Source organism: Carcharhinus amblyrhynchos, chromosome 6 (assembly GCF_965287045.1).
Source record: "Carcharhinus amblyrhynchos chromosome 6, sCarAmb.v2.hapA, whole genome shotgun sequence".
In the NCBI taxonomy this organism is placed as follows: Eukaryota; Metazoa; Chordata; class Chondrichthyes; order Carcharhiniformes; family Carcharhinidae; genus Carcharhinus; species Carcharhinus amblyrhynchos.
In genome coordinates, this window is record NC_137329.1 from 745,757 (window position 1) to 765,734 (window position 19,978).

General features: G+C 45.3%; 1 protein-coding gene across 2 annotated transcripts in view; it reads right to left on the reverse strand.

The window, feature by feature from the left end:
• The window catches only part of abtb2b (ankyrin repeat and BTB (POZ) domain containing 2b), a 275,156-nt gene that overhangs the window by 48,491 nt on the left and 206,687 nt on the right, over positions 1-19,978 (reverse strand). For both annotated transcript variants that reach the window (XM_080189840.1, XM_080189841.1), the window contains exon 9: positions 15,379-15,475. In XM_080189840.1, the coding sequence (XP_080045966.1) occupies positions 15,379-15,475 (97 nt within the window). The remainder of the gene's footprint in view (positions 1-15,378; positions 15,476-19,978) is intronic.

Consider the following 19,978-nt stretch of genomic DNA (forward strand, 5'->3'; position numbering starts at 1 on the left):
GAGGTTTAGATAGGGTGGACAGTGATAGCCTTTTTCCTCGGATGGAGAAAGCTAGCACGAGGGGGCATGGCTTTAAATTAAGGGGGGGTAGTTATAGGACGGATGTCAGGGGTAGGTTCTTTACCCAGAGGGTGGTGAGGGATTGGAATGCCCTGCCTGCTGCAGTTGTAAATGCGCCTAGTTTGGGGGCGTTTAAGAGATCCGTGGATAGGTTTATGGATGGAAAGTGATTGGTTTAGGTTAGAGGGTCATTGCTTTTTTCTTAATTGGTCGGCGCAACATCGTGGGCTGAAGGGCCTGTTCTGCGCTGTAATGTTCTATGTTCTAAACTCCATTTGTCACCTCTCAGCCCAGCTCTGCAGCTTATCTATGTCTCTCTGTAACCTGCAACATCCTTCCGCACTGTTCACAACTCCACCGACTTTAGTGTCATCCGCAAATTTACTAACTCATCCTTCTACACCCTCATCCAGGTCATTTATAAAAAAAGGTGGCCATTCAGCCCATTGAGGCTTCACCAGCAACAATTCCACCCAGGCTCTACCCCTGTAACACCACATATTTACCCTGCTATCCCCCTGACACTAAGGGGCAATTTAGCATGGCTAATCCACCTAACCCACACATCTTTGGAGTGTAGGAGGAAACCGGAGCATCTGGAGGAAACCTACGCAGACATGGGGAGAACGTGCAAACTCCATACAGACATTGACCCAAGGCTGGGATTGAACCAGGTTCCCTGGCACCGTGAGGCAGCTGTGATAACCACTGTGCTGCCCATTTGTAATGCAGACTCGGTTTGCAATCCAGCCTCAATTCCAGCCACACAACATTGGGAGCAGATTTAGCATTTTTCAATATAATCAAATACTGATTAAATGAGCTCTTTGCAATGATCCCCTCCCTCACGCTGGGTCAATGTGCCCTTTGCGGGGGTCCCCTCCCTCACGCTGGGTCAATGAGCCCTTTGCGGGGGTCCCCTCCCTCACGCTGGGTCAATGTGCCCTTTGCGGGGGTCCCCTCCCTCACGCTGGGTCAATGTGCCCTTTGCGGGGGTTCCCCCCCTCCCTCACGCTGGGTCAATGTGCCCTTTGCGGGGGTCCCCTCCCTCACGCTGGGTCAATGTGCCCTTTGCGGGGGCCCCCCCTCCCTCACGCTGGGTCAATGTGCCCTTTGCGGGGGCCCCCCCTCCCTCACGCTGGGTCAATGTGCCCTTTGCGGGGGTCCCCTCCCTCCCTCACGCTGGGTCAATGAGCCCTTTGCAGGGGGCCCCCCCCACGCTGAGTCAACGAGTCACCTCGACATACAACCCAGACCTTTCCTGAAAACAGATGAGGTGTGAGTACATCTCAGCCTCAATCTCACACAGCCAGGAATTAGCAATGAATGACCTTGCAAAGCTTGTGAAGCAGGTTCCCCCAGTGGGAAACCTTCTAGGAAGGATGATACATAGTTGTTAGAAGGGATGGATATGATCGACGCAACTTGTGGGCCGAAGGGCCTGTTTGTGCTGTAGTGTTCTATGTTCTATATTCTACGAATACGGCATTCTTGCCTTCATCAGCCGAGGTATTGAGTTTAAAAATTGGCAAGTCATGTTTATAGAACATTAGTCAGGCCGCACTTGGAATATAGTGTTCAATTCCGGTCGCCACACTACCAGAAGGATGTGGAGGCTTTGGAAAGGCTACAGAAAAGATTTACCAGGATGTTGTCTGGTATGGAGGGCATTAGCTATGAGGAGAGGTTGGAGAAACTTGGTTTGTTCTCACTGGAGCGACGGAGGTTAAGGGGGGACCTGATAGAAATCTACAAGATTATGAGAGGCACGGACAGAGTGGATAGTCAGAAGCTTTTTCCCAGAGTGGAAGAGTCAATTACTAGGGGGCACAGGTTTAAGGTGCGAGGGGCAAGGTTTAAAGGAGATGTACGAGGCAGATTTTTTTTTTTACACAGAAATTGGTGGGTGTCTGGAACTTGTTGCGGGAGAGGTAGTGACTTTTAGGGGGCACCTTGACAAGTATATGAATGGGATGGGAATAGGGCGATATGGTCCCCAGAAGGGTAGGGGGTTTTACTTAAATTGGGCAGCATGATCAGTACAGGCTTGGAGGGCTGAAGGGCCTGTTCCTGTGCTGTAATTTTCTTTGTTCTTTGTTTGTCGGTGCAGACTTGATGGGCTGAATGGCCTCCTACTTCACTGTAGGGATTCTATGATTCTAACTTCAATGTCGGATTTAAAACCAACTTTTCTGCTCTCGTGATATTTTGCACTCCCAGTGTAATGCCCACTACAGGTACTCCCACCTCAGGGCTATTTGGACTAACCGAGTGTAAATGTTAGCAAAGGTTCTGAGAAAGGCTGATCTGGATGCTGCCAGAAGTGTAAATGTCAGTAATGCCAAAGTCCCGTGAATAAATGTGAAAAGCAATGATTTGACTCTTTGCTCGTGAACTGATGACAAAAGAAATTCATGGCTTTCTTTAGAAAACGTGATGCTTGTTCTCTCCAATGTGGTTGTATTGTGTACAAAGGTGCAGTCTGCTGTAGATATGGGGGACAGGGAAGGGGCGGAGGGGAGGGTGAGGGGAGGGGGTGGGGGGACAGCTGATTAAATGATTAAATGCAGTGTCTGCGCCTGATAAAGTCCAGAATGTTTTGGTGTGCAGCACATTTGAAAAAAACTCATAAATGTCAATTTGACTCTGTTTGAGTTTTGTTTGGGTGCTGGTTTCCTGATGGCCTGTATCTAATCATTTAATAGAAACCAGAAAATATGAATTCAAGGTCACTGGATTCCAAAGAACATCTGTACAACATTACCAACTGTTTGCAGGATAGCTCATTCCTCATACGACAAGTCTCATCATCAGTCGCTCACAGCAATATCTCTCACACACTCCGACAAACGTTACAATGAATTATTATCAACTTTTAACTTTTGCTTCCAGTCTGTGGCTGTTTTTGAATATTTTTATTTGCAAAATTTGTGCTGATAAATTCATTCAGGGAGGAAGTTCCTGAGCTTAAAACACAAAACTGACCGACGTGAGCTAAAGTGAATTCATTGATGCAACTCCTCAGGTTAATGTTTCTGTCCGCAGCCCAATCACATTGTAACAAAGATCCAGGATAGAAGGAATGTTCGATCCATCAAAACCATGCTCTTAATCTATTAATTCTCCAATTGTGACACCTATGCTCACTTTGAATAAATCTGGTCGTTTTGCTATGTTTGTTATCTCTTCCCACCCCCGATACTGTCACTTTGAAACTAGTGATGAAAAGCAGTATGAGAATTGTATCAACTTATTCTCATTGCACTAATTTATTTCCATACATTCCTGAGGTGCTACGACAGAAACTGGGAATAAACATAACAGCAAATTAAGGATAAAGCCACTGTGTGTTACTTCAAATTACAAGTTCACACGTTCATAAGATTTAGCAGCAAGATTAGGCCATTCGGCCCATCGAATCTGCTCCACCATTCAATCATGGCTGATATGCTCCTCATCCTCATTTTCCTGCCTTCTCCCCATAACCTAGAAAGAGTGCAGAAAAGGTTTACTAGGATGTTACTGGGATTTGATGGATTGAGTTATAAGGAGAGGCTGGATAGACTGGGGCTTTTTTCTCTGGAGCGTAGGAGGCTGAAGGGTGACCTTATAGAGGTCTATAAAATAATGAGGGGCATTAGTTAGATAATATCTTTTCCCAAAGACAAGAGAGTCTAAAACTAGAGGGCAGAGGTTTAAGGTGAGAGGGGAGAGATACAAAAGTGTCCACAGGGACAATTTTTTCACACAGAGGGTGGTGAGTGTCTGGAACAAGCTGCCTAAGGCAGTAGTAGAGGGGGTACAATTTTGTCTTTTAAAATGGATTTAGACAGTTACATGGGTAAGATGCGTATAGAGGGATATGGGCCAAATGTGGGCAATTAGGACAAATTTAGGGGTTAAAAAAGAAGCGGCATGGACAAGTTGGGCTGAAGGGCCCGTTTCCATAATGTAAACCTCTATGACTCTAACCCTTCAACCCATTACCAATTAAATATCTGTCCAACTCCTCCTTAAATTTACTCACTGTCCCAGCACCCACCACATTTTGGGGCAGTGAATTCCACAGATTCACAACCCTTTAGGAGAAGTAGTTTCTCCTCAACTGTTTTAAATTTGCTGCCCCTTATCCTAAAACTGTGACTTCCTGTCCTAGAATGTCCCACAGGAGGAAGCATCTGCTCCACGTCTACTTTATCCAGAGCGTTTATCCTCTTGTAAACCTCAATCTGATCTCTCCTCATTCTTCTAAGTTCCAGAGCGTATCGGCCTAAACTGTTCCATCTCTCTTCATACAACAAAATTGCTACAATTTTATCACAGAATTTCTGCAGCACAGGAGACCTCTCGGCCCATCATCTCTACACCTGCTCACCAAATGGGCAATTCACCAAGTGCCATATCACACTGTGACATTCCAAATGGCCACCATTTTGTGGGGCTGTATTCTATATTAATTATAAATGATATTAATAGATTTGATTCTAATGGGCTAAATTACTGCATGGTGGAATATGAAATATTAAAATCCAGTCAAATCCAAATAATTTGTTCTTTTTTAAAAGGGAATAAGCTAGTTTGGAAAAACCCTCAAAGAATGCTTCAAAATTCAGATAAACAGGGTTCAGTAGGTCTTTGCTTACTATTAATGATACTCAACTAAAATGCTACAAAATGTTGGTGACCGAGTTGAAATTCCCCCTGAAGATTGCAGGGGCTCTGGCCCAAATTTTTAATTCCTGTCTGGCCATGGGGCAGGTAAGAAGTCTGACAACACCAGGTTAAAGTCCAACCAATTTATTTGCTAGTAAACTCACAAGCTTTCGAGGTTTGTCCCTTCGTCAGGTGAATGGCGAGTTCTGGCCTTAGACAGAGCATATAACAGCACACACAGTTTACTAGAATGTGAGTCTTTATAACTAACCTGCTGTTCAAGTCTTAGACACAGACATAAAGTCTATTGTGCTACCGTGCCTGTAGATCCTGTCTCTCAAAATACCTTTCAACAATTTACTCACCACAGATGTGAGTCTCACTGGCCTGTAGTTCCCAGGCTTTTCCCTGCAGCCCTTTTTAAACAAAGGCACAACATTTGTCACTCTCCAATCTTCAGGCACCTCACCCGTGACTATCGATGATTCAAATATCTCCGCTAGGGGGCCTCCCACAATGTCCTGGGATACATTTCATCAGGTCCTGGGGATTTATCTACCTTGATGCACTTTAAGACTTCCAGCACCTCCTTCTCTGTAATATGTACACTCCTCAAGACATCACTATTTATTTCCCCAAGTTCCCTAATGTCCATGCTTTTCTCAACAGTAAAAACTGATGAGAAATATTCATTTAGGATCTCACCCATCTCTTGTGGATCTGCACATAGATGACCTTGTTGTTCGTTAAGAGGTCCTACTCTCTCCCTTGTTACTCTTTTGCCCTTCTGTATTTGTAGAAGCTCTTTGAATTCTCCTTTGCCTTATCTGCTAAAACAGTCCCCTTTTTACCCTCCTGATTTCTCTCTTAACTCTAATCCCACACCTTCTATACTCTTCAAGGGATTCACTTGATCCCAGCTGCCTATGCGTGTCATGTGCCTCTTTCTTCTTCTTGACCAGAGCCTCAATATCCTGAGTCATCCAGGATTCACGACTTCTGCCAGCCTTGCCCTTCACTCTAAGAGGAATGTGTTTACCCTGAACGCTGGTTAAAACACTTCTGAAAGTGTGCTACTTCCCACAGACTTCCCCAATTAACTTGTGTGGGGTGCATGCCAGCGGCTTGTCCCCTGGCCACAGGGAGCCCCATGCCCAGTCGTGCCCATGTGAGCACTGTGTGGATCTGTACCTGTGTTTGTTTGCTATGTAAAATATCAGGAAATTTTCAATATACATGTAAGAAAAATATCTGGATGTGCACTTGGCACATCATAACATCCAGGGCTATGGGCCAAGTGCTAGGAGATGGGATTAGGTGGGAGTTCAGGTGTTTCTAATGTGTCAGTGCAGAATCGATGGGCCAAAAGGCCTCTTCAGCGCTGTATGATTCTATGATAAGGGATGAAGTTCTGTTAATCTTGTATAGCAGGGCCTCTGGCAGCAGGTGGCGATGTTGGAGAAGGACACCAAACAAGGGAATGAGTGGGTCCTTGTGGATCTCTCTGAGTGGGGAGGTGAGGGAGAAGAAATCAACAAGGACCAATCCAGAGCTTGTGAGTGCCAGAGTTCCTGAAACCCAGAGAGACCTGAAGCCCCTGAAGTGGGATAAGGAGCCAGGAAGTAAATTGGAAACCAAGGTAAACCAAGTGGCACCATCGCTGAGTCTAAGAAGCCTCTGTGAGAGAAGCAGAAGGCAGGACTGCAGCCAGGAACTGGACAACAGAACAAATCTGATTCTGCCTGGTGAGTGACTGTGTTGAGGAGCCAAGGTCTGAATAGGACTGAGATCTGTAGTGTCGACAGTAAATCTATAAATAGTTTGTTTCGCAGAGTTACACTTTCTCTCAAGAATTGATATCCCTATGATGCAAGTGGTTTTTGTGAAGTCCATGCGCTTAAATCCCAAATTACATCTTGGCATTGTCGGCAGGATTGGATTAAAGAGGCATCAAGTCATAGCAAACAAAATGGAAAGACCCCCAGGCAAGCTCGAGTAGACAGAGAAAGCGAGTGTCCCTGACAGCAAGGAGGCTGCAGCTCGGAGAGAATGCCAGCTTCACAGGGTGAAGCTGAGAGTCGGAGCAGTGACCACAAAGTGGCTTTCAGAGAGCCTTCCTTCAACGTAGCAGCAAAGCATGGAATATCCATCATAGATATTGTACCTGCCAGGGAAAGCTGAGATGCCCAAACACCTCCAGACGCTGAAAGCTGCCTTCATAGGAACAGGATATGGTGCTCAATTCATCGTGCGACAGTACAGACGCACCACAATGAAAAATCGCACCAACCTCCTCAGAAGACAAACATGGGACACAGCAGACAGAGTACCCTCCGTCATCCTGTACTTCACCGGAGCAGAGAAGCTACGACATCTTTTCCAGACCTTCAACATCGATGAAGACGAACATCTCGCCAGGGCTATCCCCACACCCCCACTTCTTACCTTCAAACAACTGCACAACCTCAAACAGACCATTGTCTGCAGCAAACTACCCAGCCTTCAGGAGAACAGTGACCACAACACCACACAACCCTGCCACAGCAACCTCTGCAAGACATGCCGGATCATCGACACGGATACCATCATTTCACATGAGAACACCATCCACCAGGTACACTGTACATACTCTTGCAACTCGGCCAACGTTGTCTACCTGATACACTGCTGGAAAGGATGTCCCGAAGCATGGTACATTGGGGAGTCCATGCAGACGCTATGACAACATAAGAACATAAGAACATAAGAAATAGGAGCAGGAGTAGGCCATCTAGCCCTTCGAGCCTGCCCCGCCATTCAACAACGGATGAATGAACACGGCTTGACAATCACCAGGCAAGACTGTTCTCTTCCTATCAGGGAACACTACAGTGGTCACGGGCATTCGGCCTCTGATCTTCAGATAAACGTTCTCCAAGGCAGCCTTCACGATACACAAGACAGAATCGCCAAGCAGAGACTGATAGCCAAGTTCTGCACACAAGGAGACGGCCTCAACCGGGATCTTGGGTTCATGTCACACTATCTGTAACCCCCATGACTTGCCTGGACTTGCAAAATCTCATTAACTGTCCTGGCTGGAGACAATACACATCTCTTTAACCTGTGCTTATGTTTCTCTCCACTTGCATTATCTGTACCTATAAAGACTTGATTAGCCATAAAGACTCACATTCCAACCATTATCTTGTAAATTGAGTTTGTGTCTATATATGCCCTGTTTGTGAACACGACCCTTCACTCACCTCTTGAAGGGGCAACGCTCCAAAAGCTCATACTACCAAATAAACCTGTTGGACTTTAACCTGGTGTTGTGAGGCTTCTTACTTTGCAAACACCTGACAGCAGAAGAATGGATCAACGATACATCGGAGCATCGATGGCAGGAAGCAGGCAACATTCCAGAACTCTCTAGACACGTGAGAAATGCCAGTGGACTGGAGAATTGCAAATGTTCTCTTCAAAAGAAATTGTAAGAAATTACAGGCCTGTTAGTTTAACATCATCATCGCTGTAGGTAGGGCTATGTTCAGCGCAACTTGTGGGCTGAAGGGCCTGTTTGTGCTGTAGTTTTTCTATGTTCTATCAGTGGACAAGCCTCAAGAAATAATTATTCAGGATTAGTAATCACTTGGATAAATGTGAGTGATTGGGAGGAACCAGCATGGATTTCTAATGGGGAAATTGTGTTTAACTAATATGAGGAGTTAACAGGAAGGGTCAATGAGGGTATTGCTGTTGATGTGATGTACTTGGACTTGCAGAAGGCACTCGATACAGTGCTACACAACAGACTTAGGAGAAAGATTTAGCTCATTGAATAAAAGAGACAGTAATAACATCGATAGAAAGCTGGCAGAATAATAGGAAGCAGAGAGTAATGTTCATTGGGTATACTTTGGGCTGGAGGAAGGTTTGCAGTGGTGTTTGTTCCCCAGGGGTCAGCACTGGGACTCTTGCTTTTCGTGCTAATTATTAATAATCTCGATCTTGGCGTGCAGGGGACAATTTCAAAATTTTCAGGTGACACAAAACTTAAAAGTCAGGGAAAATGTTGCAGCAGTGCTCAGGCAGGACAGATCAGAGAGCTTGTCTACCGAGGCCATATGGGTGGAGCTGAGAAACAGGAAAGGTATGACCACATTAATGGGTTGTATTATAGACCACCCAATAGTCAGTGAGAATTGGAGGAGCAAATCAGCAGAGAGATAGCAGATAACTGCCAGAAATATAAAGTTGTGATAGTAGGGGATTTTAATTTTCCACATATAGATTGGGACTCCCATACTGTTACTGGGCTAGACGGGGTGGAGTTTGTAAAATGTGTTCAGGAAAATTTTCTGAATCAATACATAGAGGCACCAACTAGAGAGGATGCAATATTAGATTTCCTATTAGGAAATGAGTTAGGGCAAGTGACGGAAGTGTGTGTAGAGGAACACTTTGGTTCCAGTGATCATAACGCCATTAGTTTCAACTTGATCATGGATAAAGATAGATCTGGTCCTCGGGTTGAGGTTCTAACCTGGAAAAAGGCCAAATTTGAAGAAATGAGAAAGGATCTAAAAAGCCTGGATCAGGACAGGCTGTTCTCTGGCAAGGATGTGATTGGTAAGTGGGAGGCCTTCAAAGGAGAAATTTTGAGAGTGCAGAGCTTGTATGTTCCTGTCAAGATTAAAGGCAAAGTGAATAAGAATAAGGAACCTTGGTTCTCGAGGGATATTGGAACTCTGATAAAGAAGAGAGAGATGTATGACATGTATAGGCAACAGGGAGCAAATAAAATACTTGAGGAGTATAAAAAGTGCAAGAAACTACTTAGGAAGGAAATCAAGAGGGCTAAAAGAAGACATGAGGTTGCTTTAGCAGTCAAGATGAAGGATAATCCTAAGAGCTTCTACAGGTATATTAAGAGCAAAAGGATAGTAAGGAATAAAATTGGTCCTCTTGAAGATCAGAGTAGTTGGCTATGTATGGAACCAAAAGAAATGGGGGAGATTTAAATGGGTTTTTTGCATCCTTATTTACGAAGGAAACTGGCATGGAGTCTACGGAAATAAGGCAACCAAGTAGGGAGTCATGGAACCTATACAGATTAAAGGGGAGGAGGTGCTTGCTGTCTTGAGGCAAATCAGAGTAGATAAATCCCCAGGACCAGACAGGGTATTCCCTCAGACCTTGAAAGAGACTAGTGTTGAAATTACAGGGGCCCTGGCAGATATATTTAAAATGTCGGTATCCACAGGTGAGGTGCTGGATGATTGGAGGATAGCTCGTGTTGTTCCATTGTTTAAAAAAGGTTCAAAAAGTAATTCGGGAAATTATAGGCCAGTAAGTTTGATATCAGTAGTAGGTAAATTATTGGAAGCAGTACTAAGAGATAGGATATACAAATACTCGGACGGACAGGGACTTATTAGGGAGAATCAACATGGCTTTGTGCGTGGTAGGTCATGTTTAACCAATCGATTAGAGCTTTTTGAGGAGGTTACCAGGAAAGTGGATGAAGGGAAGGCAGTGGATGTTGTCTACATGGACTTCAGTAAGGCCTTTGACAAGGTCCCGCATGGGAGGTTAGTTGGGAAGGTTCAGTCCCTAGGTATATGTGGAGAGGTAGTAAACTGGATTAGACATTGGCTCAATGGAAGAAGCCAGTGAGTGGTTGCGGAGGATTGCTTCTCTGAGTGGAGGCCTGTGACTAGTGGTGTGCCACAGGGATCAGTGCTGGGTCCATTGTTGTTTGTCATCTATATCAATGATCTGGATGATAATGTGGTAAATTGGATTAGCAGATTTGCTGATGATACAAAGATTGGAGGTGTAGTGGACAGTGAGGAAGGTTTTCAAAGCTTGCAGAGGGATTTGGACCAGCTAGAAAAATGAGTTGAAAACTGGCAGATGGAGTTTAATGCAGACAAGTGTGAGGTATTGCACTTTGGAAGGACAAACCAAGGTAGAACGTACAGGGTAAATGGTAGGACATTGAAGAGTGCAGTGGAACAGAGGGATCTGGGAATACAGATACATAATTCCCTGAAAGTGGCGTCACAGGTAGATAGGGTGGTAAAGAGTGTTTTTGGAACATTGGCCTTTATAAATCAAAGTATTGAGTATAAGAGTTGGAGTGTTATGGTGAGGTTGTATAAGACATTGGTGAGGCTGAATTTAGAGTATTGTGTGTAGTTTTGGTCACCTAATTACAGGGAAGGATATTAATAAGGTTGAAAGAGTGCAGAGAAGGTTTACAAGGATGTTGCCGGGGCTTGAGAAGCTGAGTTACAGAGAAAGGTTGAATAGGTTAGGACTTTATTCCCAGGAGCGTAGAAGAATGAGGGGAGATTTGATAGAGGTGTATAAGATTTTGGTGGGTATAGATAGAGTGAATGCAAGCAGGCTTTTTCCACTGAGGCCAGGAGAAAAAAAAACTAGAGGACATGGGTTAAGGGTGAAAGGGGAAAAGTTTAAAGGGAATATTAGGGGGGGATTCTTCACACAGAGAGCGGTGAGAGTATGGAATGAGCTGCTAGATGAAGTGGTAAGAAAAACTTGAACAGGTACATGGATGAGAGGGGTGTAGAGGGATATGGTCCAGGTGCAGGTCAATGGGGCTAGACAGAAAAATGGTTTGGCACAGCCAAGAAGGGCCAAAAGACCTGTTTCTGTGCTGTAGTGTTCTATGGTTCTAAAAGCTTTGTAAGCTGTTATTAGGAAAGTGAAGAACTTCAAAAGGACAGACAAGTTGGTGGAATGGGCAGATAGAAGTTCAATGTGGAGAAGTGAGAGATGATGCATTTTGGTAGGAAGAACATGGAGAAACAATGTAAAATAAAGGGTAAAATATATAAAGGGATGCAGGAGCAGAGAGAGCTGGGTGTATTTGTGCAGAGATCATCACAGGTGGGAGGACAGATGGAGAGAGCAAATAATAAAACAGATAGTATTCTGGGCTTTATTAATATGGGCACAGAGTACAAGAACTTATACAAGATACTGGTTAGACCTCAGCTGGAATATTGTGTAGTTTTGGGTGCCACAATATCGGATGGATGTTATCAGATTGGAGAGAAAGTAAAAGAGGTTTATTAGAATAGTTCCAGGGATGAGAAACTTCAGTTATGGGGATCAATTGGAGAGATTGGGACTGGTCTCCTTGGGGAAAAGAAAGCCAAGAGAAATTTGACAGAGATGTTCAAAATCACATAGGGACTGGACAGAGTAGATCGGGAGAAACCAGACCAGGTGCTAGACTTGGAAGTTGGGGTGCATTTTGGTGATAGTGACCACAATTCGGTTACGTTCACCTTAGTGATGGAAAGGGATAGGCATGAACCTCAGGCCAGTAGTTTTAGCTGGGAGAAGGGTAATTATGAGGCTATTAGGAGAGAATTAGGAAGCATAGGTTGGACTAGGAGATTACAGGGACTGGGAACGTCCGAAATGTGGAGTTTTTTCAAGGAGCAGCTATGCGAGTCTGTGATAGGTATGTCCCTGTCAGGCAAGGAGGAATTGGTAGAGCTAGGGAACCGTGGTGCACTAAAAAAGTTGATTCGTTGGTTAAAAAGAAAAAGGAGGCTTATGTTCGGATGAGACTTGAGGGCTCGGGTAGTGCAGTAGAAAACTTTAGATTGGCTAGGAGGGAGTTGAAGAGTGAGTTAAGAAGGGCTAAAAGAGGACATGAGAAGACTTTGGCTGATAGGATTAAGGAGAATCCTAAGGCGTTCTATAGATATGTCAGGAACAGAAGGTTGGTTAGGGCAAGATTAGGGCCAGTTATAGACAGCAGAGGGAAGTTATGTGTGGAACCGGAAGAGATTGGAGAGGCATTGAACCAATATTTCTCTTCGGTGTTCACGCAGGGGGACAAGAATACAGCTGAGGAGGACACAGGGTTGCAGGGGAGTAGAATAGACAGTATTACAGTTGATAAGGAGGATGTGCTGGATATTCTTGAGGGATTGAAGATAGATAAGTCCCCTGGTCCGGATGGGATTTACCCTAGGATTCTCTGGGAGGCAAGAGAAGTGATTGCAGAGCCTCTGGCTCTGATCTTCAGGTCATCGTTGGCCTCTGGTATAGTACCGGAAGATTGGAGGTTAGCGAATGTTGTCCCATTGTTTAAGAAGGGGAACAGAGACTTCCCCGGGAATTATAGACCGGTGAGTCTTACTTCTGTTGTGGGCAAGGTTTTAGAAAAAATTATTAGGGATAGGATTTATAGTTATTTGGAGAGTAATGAATTGATTGGAGATAGTCAGCATGGTTTTGTAGCGGGTAGGTCGTGCCTTACTAACCTTATTGAGTTTTTTGAAAAAGTGACCAAAGAGGTGGATGGGGGTAAGGCAGTTGACGTGGTATATATGGATTTTAGTAAGGCGTTTGATAAGGTTCACCATGGTAGGCTTCTGCAGAAAATGCAGATGTATGGGATTGAGGGTAATCTAGGAAATTGGATCAGGAATTGGCTAGCAGATAGGAGACAGAGGGTGGTGGTTGATGGTAAATATTCGTCATGGAGTTCGGTTACGAGTGGTATGTCTCAGGGATCTGTTTTGAGGCCACTGCTGTTTGTAATTTTTATTAATGATCTGGATGAGGGTATAGTTGGGTGGATTAGTAAATTTGCTGATGACACCAAAGTCGGAGGTGTGGTAGATTGTGAGGAAGGGTGTCATAGTTTGCAGGGAGACCTGGACAGGTTGCAGAGCTAGGCCGAGAGGTGGCGGATGGAGTTTAATGCGGAGAAGTGTGAGGTAATTCACTTTGGTAGGAATAACAGATGTGTTGAGTATAGGGCTAACGGGAGGACTTTGAATAGTGTGGATGAACAGAGGGATCTAGGTGTATGTGTACATAGATCCCTGAAAGTTGGGAATCAAATAGATAGGGTTGTTAAGAAGGCATACGGTGTCTTGGCGTTTATTGGTAGGGGGATTGAATTTAGGAGTCGCAGTGTCATGTTGCAACTGAGCACAACTCTGGTGCAGCCGCACTTGGAGTATTGTGTGCAGTTCTGGTCCCCACATTACAGGAAGGATGTGGAGGCTTTGGAGAGGGTGCAGAGGAGGTTTACCAGGATGTTGCCTGGTATGGAGGGGAGGTCCTATGAGGGGAGACTGAGGGATTTGGGGTTGTTTTCGCTGGAAAGAAGGCGGCTAAGAGGGGATCTTATTGAAACATATAAGATGATTAGAGGTTTAGATAGGGTGGACAATGATAGCCTTTTTCCTCGGATGGAGAAAGCTAGCACAAGGGGGCATGGCTTTAAATTAAGGGGGGGTAGTTATAGGACGGATGTCAGGGGTAGGTTCTTTACCCAGAGGGTGGTGAGGGATTGGAATGCCCTGCCTGCTGCAGTTGTAAATGCGCCTAGTTTGGGGGCGTTTAAGAGGTCCGTGGATAGGTTTATGGACGAAAAGGGATTGGTTTAGGTTAGAGGGTCATTGGTTTTTTAACTGGTCGGCGCAACATCGTGGGCCGAAGGGCCTGTTCTGCGCTGTAATGTTCTATGTTCTAAACTGTTCCTGCTTGTAAAAGGATGGAGAATGATGGGACATGGGCCATCATGCTTGCCCACCACACAAGATAAAAGCACAAAACTCCTTGATACAAAATTAATTCTGCTGTGGAAGGGAGATAGAGTTTCATCTGTAGCAGGAAACAGTACCCCACCTCCCCCCTCATTCAGTCTGATTCCACAATTGAATAACACTTGCTAAACAGTCCTGACTGTGCAAAAACTTGCATTGAAAATCAATTTAAGATTATCAGTTGGGCTCCAGTATGGCTCATTCACAAATTTGTTCACACATGGGACCCTGTCCTTTGCAGACTGGAGCATATCCGCACTTTACACCTTTCTCACCTGAACAGGAATCTGGGGAGCAGTCATTCCCTGGTTCATTCCTCAGCGTAATGCCTTGGCCAATCAGTCAATCTACCTTGTTTGAATTTGAACAAAGCTGGGCAGTTAACTGTTCTGTGCTGCATTCTCAATGACTACACCTCCACCAATGAGAATCTAATTGTTAACCAATCAGCACTCTCTTCTTAATCAGTATGAATTGTTCCTGAGTATAGTTCTGTAATTTTCTGTGAGATTTCCTTCTCAGCTTCAAGGAGTAAAGCTTCAAGAGTTTGTCTCCTTTCAACAACCAACACCTGCTGCATTATTGTCTGATACAGAATCAGGCTTTGGTACAGACAAACCTTCCTGTCTCTGTGATGGTTGATAGCTTTTGGCTGGTCTCATGTTTAGCTGTGAATTTAATAATAACACCACTCCAGCAGCCGGGGAAACTCAGATCGAATGAGTCGCAGTGTTTCTGTAAAATCAGACAGTGTTACCTCAATATCAACAGAACCATTTAACAAGATTCCATTGAAGAGTAATGGAGGCACAATCCTGGAATCATTTATGAAATAGTCAAAGTTGTGATAGATGGATTGTCAGTTAACTCTGGATCAATGAGCCAGGATCGGCCCCTGTGACCTCTCCCATTCTGATCTATCTTGTGAACTCATAAAGGTGACACATCATCTATATCAGCCTAAACTGCAGAAAATAAAAAACCGACAGAGAGAGACAGACAAAGAAACAGCAAGGGAGGGGGAGAGAGCGAGTGAGAGTGTGAGAGGGAGAGAAAGACAGAGAGGGAGAGACATTACCTGCTGCTGACGCCAGCTGAAGAGGTGTTTCTGCACAGTTATCTTCCCCGGAATGAATGAGTCCACCTTCAACATTGGCCCCAGCATCAAGCAGCAGCTGAGGAGAATCAATAAAGAGAGACTAATTTCACTCTTGGAAATAAAAAGTTAGAAATCTATTAATTTGGAGAAATTAATTCTGGCTGTTTATATTTTTTCTCACCTGAGAATGCTAATAGGCACTGACTACCTTTATATAATTCCTAGCAGTAAACATCCTTCACATGCAACCTAACAGTGCCATATACAAACTCTTCTGAGTGAAGAAGATCATTCACATCTCAGTCCTGATTGGCTTACCCCTTATTCTTAGACTATGACCCCTAGTTCCCAACATCAGGAACATTCTTCCCACATCCATCCTGTCGAGTCCCATCAGGATTTTATATGTTTCTATGCGATTGCCTCTCATTCTTCTAAATTCCAGTGAGTACAAGCCCAGTCGATCCAGTCTCTCGTCACATGTCAGTGCTGCCATCCCAGGAATCAGTCTGGTGAACCTTCACTGGACTCCCTCAATAGCGAGAATGTCCTTCCTCAGACAAGGAGACCAAAACTGCACACAATACTCAAGGTGTAGCCTCACCAAGGCCCCTGTATAACTGCAGCAAGACATCCTTACTCCTATACTCAAATCCTCTTGCCATTGGCTTTCCTCACCGTCTGCTGTACCTGCATGCCAACCTTCAGCGACAGTTCCACCGTCACACCCAGGTCACATTGCATTTCCCCTTTTCCTAAACTGCCACCACTCAGATAATAATCTTCCTTCCTGTTTTTGCACCAAAATGGATAATCTCACATTTATCCACATTATTTTGCATTTGCCAAGTATTTGCCCACTCAGCCAGCCTGTCCAAGGCATCCTGCAGCCTCTTAGCATCCTCCTCACAGCACACACTGCCACCCAGCTTAGTGTGGTCTGCAAATTTGGAGATATTGTATTTAATTCCTTTGTCCAGACCATGAATGTATATTGTGAATAGCTGGGGTCCCAGCATTGAATCCTGCGGTACCCAACTAGTCACTGCCTGCTATTCTGAAAAGGACCCGTTTAATCCCACTCTCTGCTTTCTGTCTGCTAACCAGTTCTCTATCCACCTCAATACATTACCCCAATACAATGAGCTTTCATTTTGCTCACAAATCTCTTGTGTGCGATCTTGTCAAAAGCCTTTTGGAAGTCCAGATACACAACATCCACTGGTTCACCCTTGTCCGCTCTGCTGGTCACATCCTCAAAAAATTCCAGAAGATTTGTCAAGCTTGATGTAGTGAATCCATGCTGACTGGGACCGATACTGTCACCGCTTTCCAAATGCTCAGTTATTACATCCTTAATAAATTTGACTCCAGCATTTTCCCCACCACTGACGTCAGGCTAACCTGTCTATAATTCCCCATTTTCACTCTCCCTCCTTTTTAAAAAAGTGGGGTTACATTAGTTCCCCTTCAACCCATTGGAGCTCTTCCAGAGTCTATAAAATGATAGAAAATAATCACCAATGTGTCCACTATTTCTAGGGCCAATTCCTTGAGTATTCTGGGATGCAGAGCATCAGGCCCTGGGGACTTACTGGGTTTTAATCCCAGCAATTTCCCCCCAAAATTTCCTGACTAATAAGGATTTCATGCTGGGAAAATCTCTGCTGAAGAATTAATCATCAGTAAAGTGATGGAAGGGGTCATTGACACGCTATCAAGCAGCACCTGCTCAGTGATGCCCAGTTTGGGTTTCGCCAGGGTGACTCAGCTCTTGATCTCATTACAGCCTTGATTCAAACATGGGCAAAAGAGCTGAATTCCAGAGGTGAGCTGAGAGTGACAGCCCTTGACATCAAGACCACATTTGGCCGAATGTGGCATCAAGGAGCCCGAGCAAAACTGGAATCAGTGAATATCAGGAGACAAACTCTCCGCTGGTTGGAGTCATACCTGGTACATAGGAAGATGGTTGTGGTTATGGAGGGTCAATCATCTCAGCTCCAGGAATCTCTGCAGAGTTCCTCAGGGTAGTGTCCTGGGCCCAACAATCTTCAGCTGCTTCATCAGTGACCTGCCCTCTATCATAAGGTCAGAAGTGGGGATGTTCACTGATGATTGCACAATGTTCAGCACCATTTGCGATTCCTCAGATACTGAAGCAATCCATGTTCAAATGCAACAAGATCTGGACAATTTCCAGGCTTGGGCTGACAGGTGGCAAATAACATTCATGCCACAGAAATGCCAGGCAATGACCATCACTAATAACAGACACTCTAACCTCCGCTCCTTTACATTTAATGGTGTAACCATCATTGAATCCCCCACTGTCAATATCCTTGGGGTTACCATTGACCAGAAACTCAACTGGACTCACTACATAAACACAGTGGCTACAAGAGCAGGTTAGAGGCTGGGAATACTGCGGGGAGTAACTCACCTCCTGACTCTCCAGAGCCTGTCCACCATCTACAAGGCACAAGTCAGGAGTGTGATGGAATACTCCCCACTTGCCTGGATGGGTGCAGCTCCAACAACACTCAGGAAATTTGACACCACGACAAAGCAGCCCCGCTTGATTGGCACCACATCTACAAACATCCACTCCCTCCACCACCAACGCTCAGTAACAGCAGTGTGTAAAATCTACAAGATGCACTGCAGCAAATCACCAAAGATCCTTAGACAGCACCTTCCAAACCCACAACCACTTGCATCCAGAAGGACAAGGGCAGCAGGTAAATGGGAACACCACCACCTGCAAGTTCCCCTCCAAGTCACTCACCATCCTGACTTGGAAATATATGGCTGTTCCTTCACAGTCGCTGGGTCAAAATCCTGGAATTCCCTCCGTAACGGCATTGTGGGTCAACCCACAGAACGTGGACTGCAGTGATTCAAGAAGGCAGCTCACCACCATCTTCTCAAGAGTAATCAATGCTGGCCAGCCAGCATCTCCCATGTCCCACGGATGAATAAAAAATAAGAACAATTGGAAAGCTTGCCAGGCGACCAGAGGGAATGGAGATTAAAGTAGGGTTACATTAACACTGCAGTGAAGTTACAGTGAAAGTGACCTGGCCACTTCAACATGTTCACAGCTGACAATGAAAATGTGGATCACAGAGTGCGTGAAATCACTGTTGACGTTAATGTACATGATGTGGGTATGCCGGTGTTGGACTGGCGTAAACACAGTAAAAAGTCTGACAACACCAGGTTTTAGTCCAACCTATTTATTTGATAATAGACTCACTATTATCAAATAAATAGGTTGGACTAAAACCTGGTGTTGTCAGACTTTTTACGACGTTAATGTACCCCAGGGTCAGTCCAGCTGGGGATGAGGGGGGTGGGGGGATGGCAGGGTCAACCCCTTGCCCCAACCTGAGCCCACGCAACCTGCAGGGCCATGGGGAATCCTCCTTCTGCAGCCTGGCAGTGGCAAGAGGCACGTGGGCCAATTCTGTTTCCATGGAGATGAGGCAGATTTCAGACATACCTCACCCGATTTTACCATTTTGATTCTAATTGCTGAATCTGGGAGTGTTTCAGATCCGACTTTTGGACCCGTTCTCAGGCTCCCCCACACGCACTTTGCCTGAAAAAGTATCTGCGATTCCGAATCGCGCTGCACAAGCCTGTGGGTGGGGCTTAGCGCATCCGAAATTCTGCAGCTCCGATCGGTGCCTCCAACTGCACGTGCGCAGAAAAAAAATAGAAAAACCCTCCCCTGCCACATCGCCCCCCCCCACCCCCCACAGACATTGCCCCATCCCCAGAACATTACTGACCCCCTTACCCCCCACCCGCCCATTACCCAGACTGATTGCGGCCCCTGCCCCTCTTCCCCCCTACTGATGGTACGCAGAGTGACAGCGGACACTCCCTGCGCCCCCCCCCCCCCCCCCCCCCCCCCCCCCCACACACACACACACACACACACACACACACACACACACCGGTCTGAGTCACAGAACCGCTGGAAACTCTGAACTTAGTTCTTTAGAAGCTGAAGCGCCCGAAATAGACCTTTGCCGAGCGTGTCTGTTTCACACTGAATCTGGACAGGTGAACACGGTGGTAAAGGGGGGAAATGTTGATAGAGTTGGGCAGGCAGTTCGTTAATTCAATTTAAATGTTTGCAAATACATTGAAATTGTTGTTGCGCCCGTTTCAGACACAATCCCAATCGTGGCCATTTTAGTCACTTGGTAAAGGGGGAACGGGCAAGGAGGAGGTCATGGATCACGCTACTCACCTCACGCCTGAATTTACCAAATCTTCACACCCCAAAACGGTGCAATGTGATGGTAAAATCAGGCCCACCGTATTCAACTAAAAAAAGAGTATTCAATGATCCTGTGAAAAATACTTTTTTATATTAAAATCACCGATCTCCTTATACACCTATGACTGTGCAGCCAACTCACACCAACACCTCTACTTTCTCAGAAGACTAAGGAAATTTGGCATGCCAGCTACGACTCTCACCAACCTGTACAGATACACCATAAAAAGCATTCTTTCTGGTTGTATCACAGTTTGGTATGGGCTCCTGCTCTGCCCAAGACCA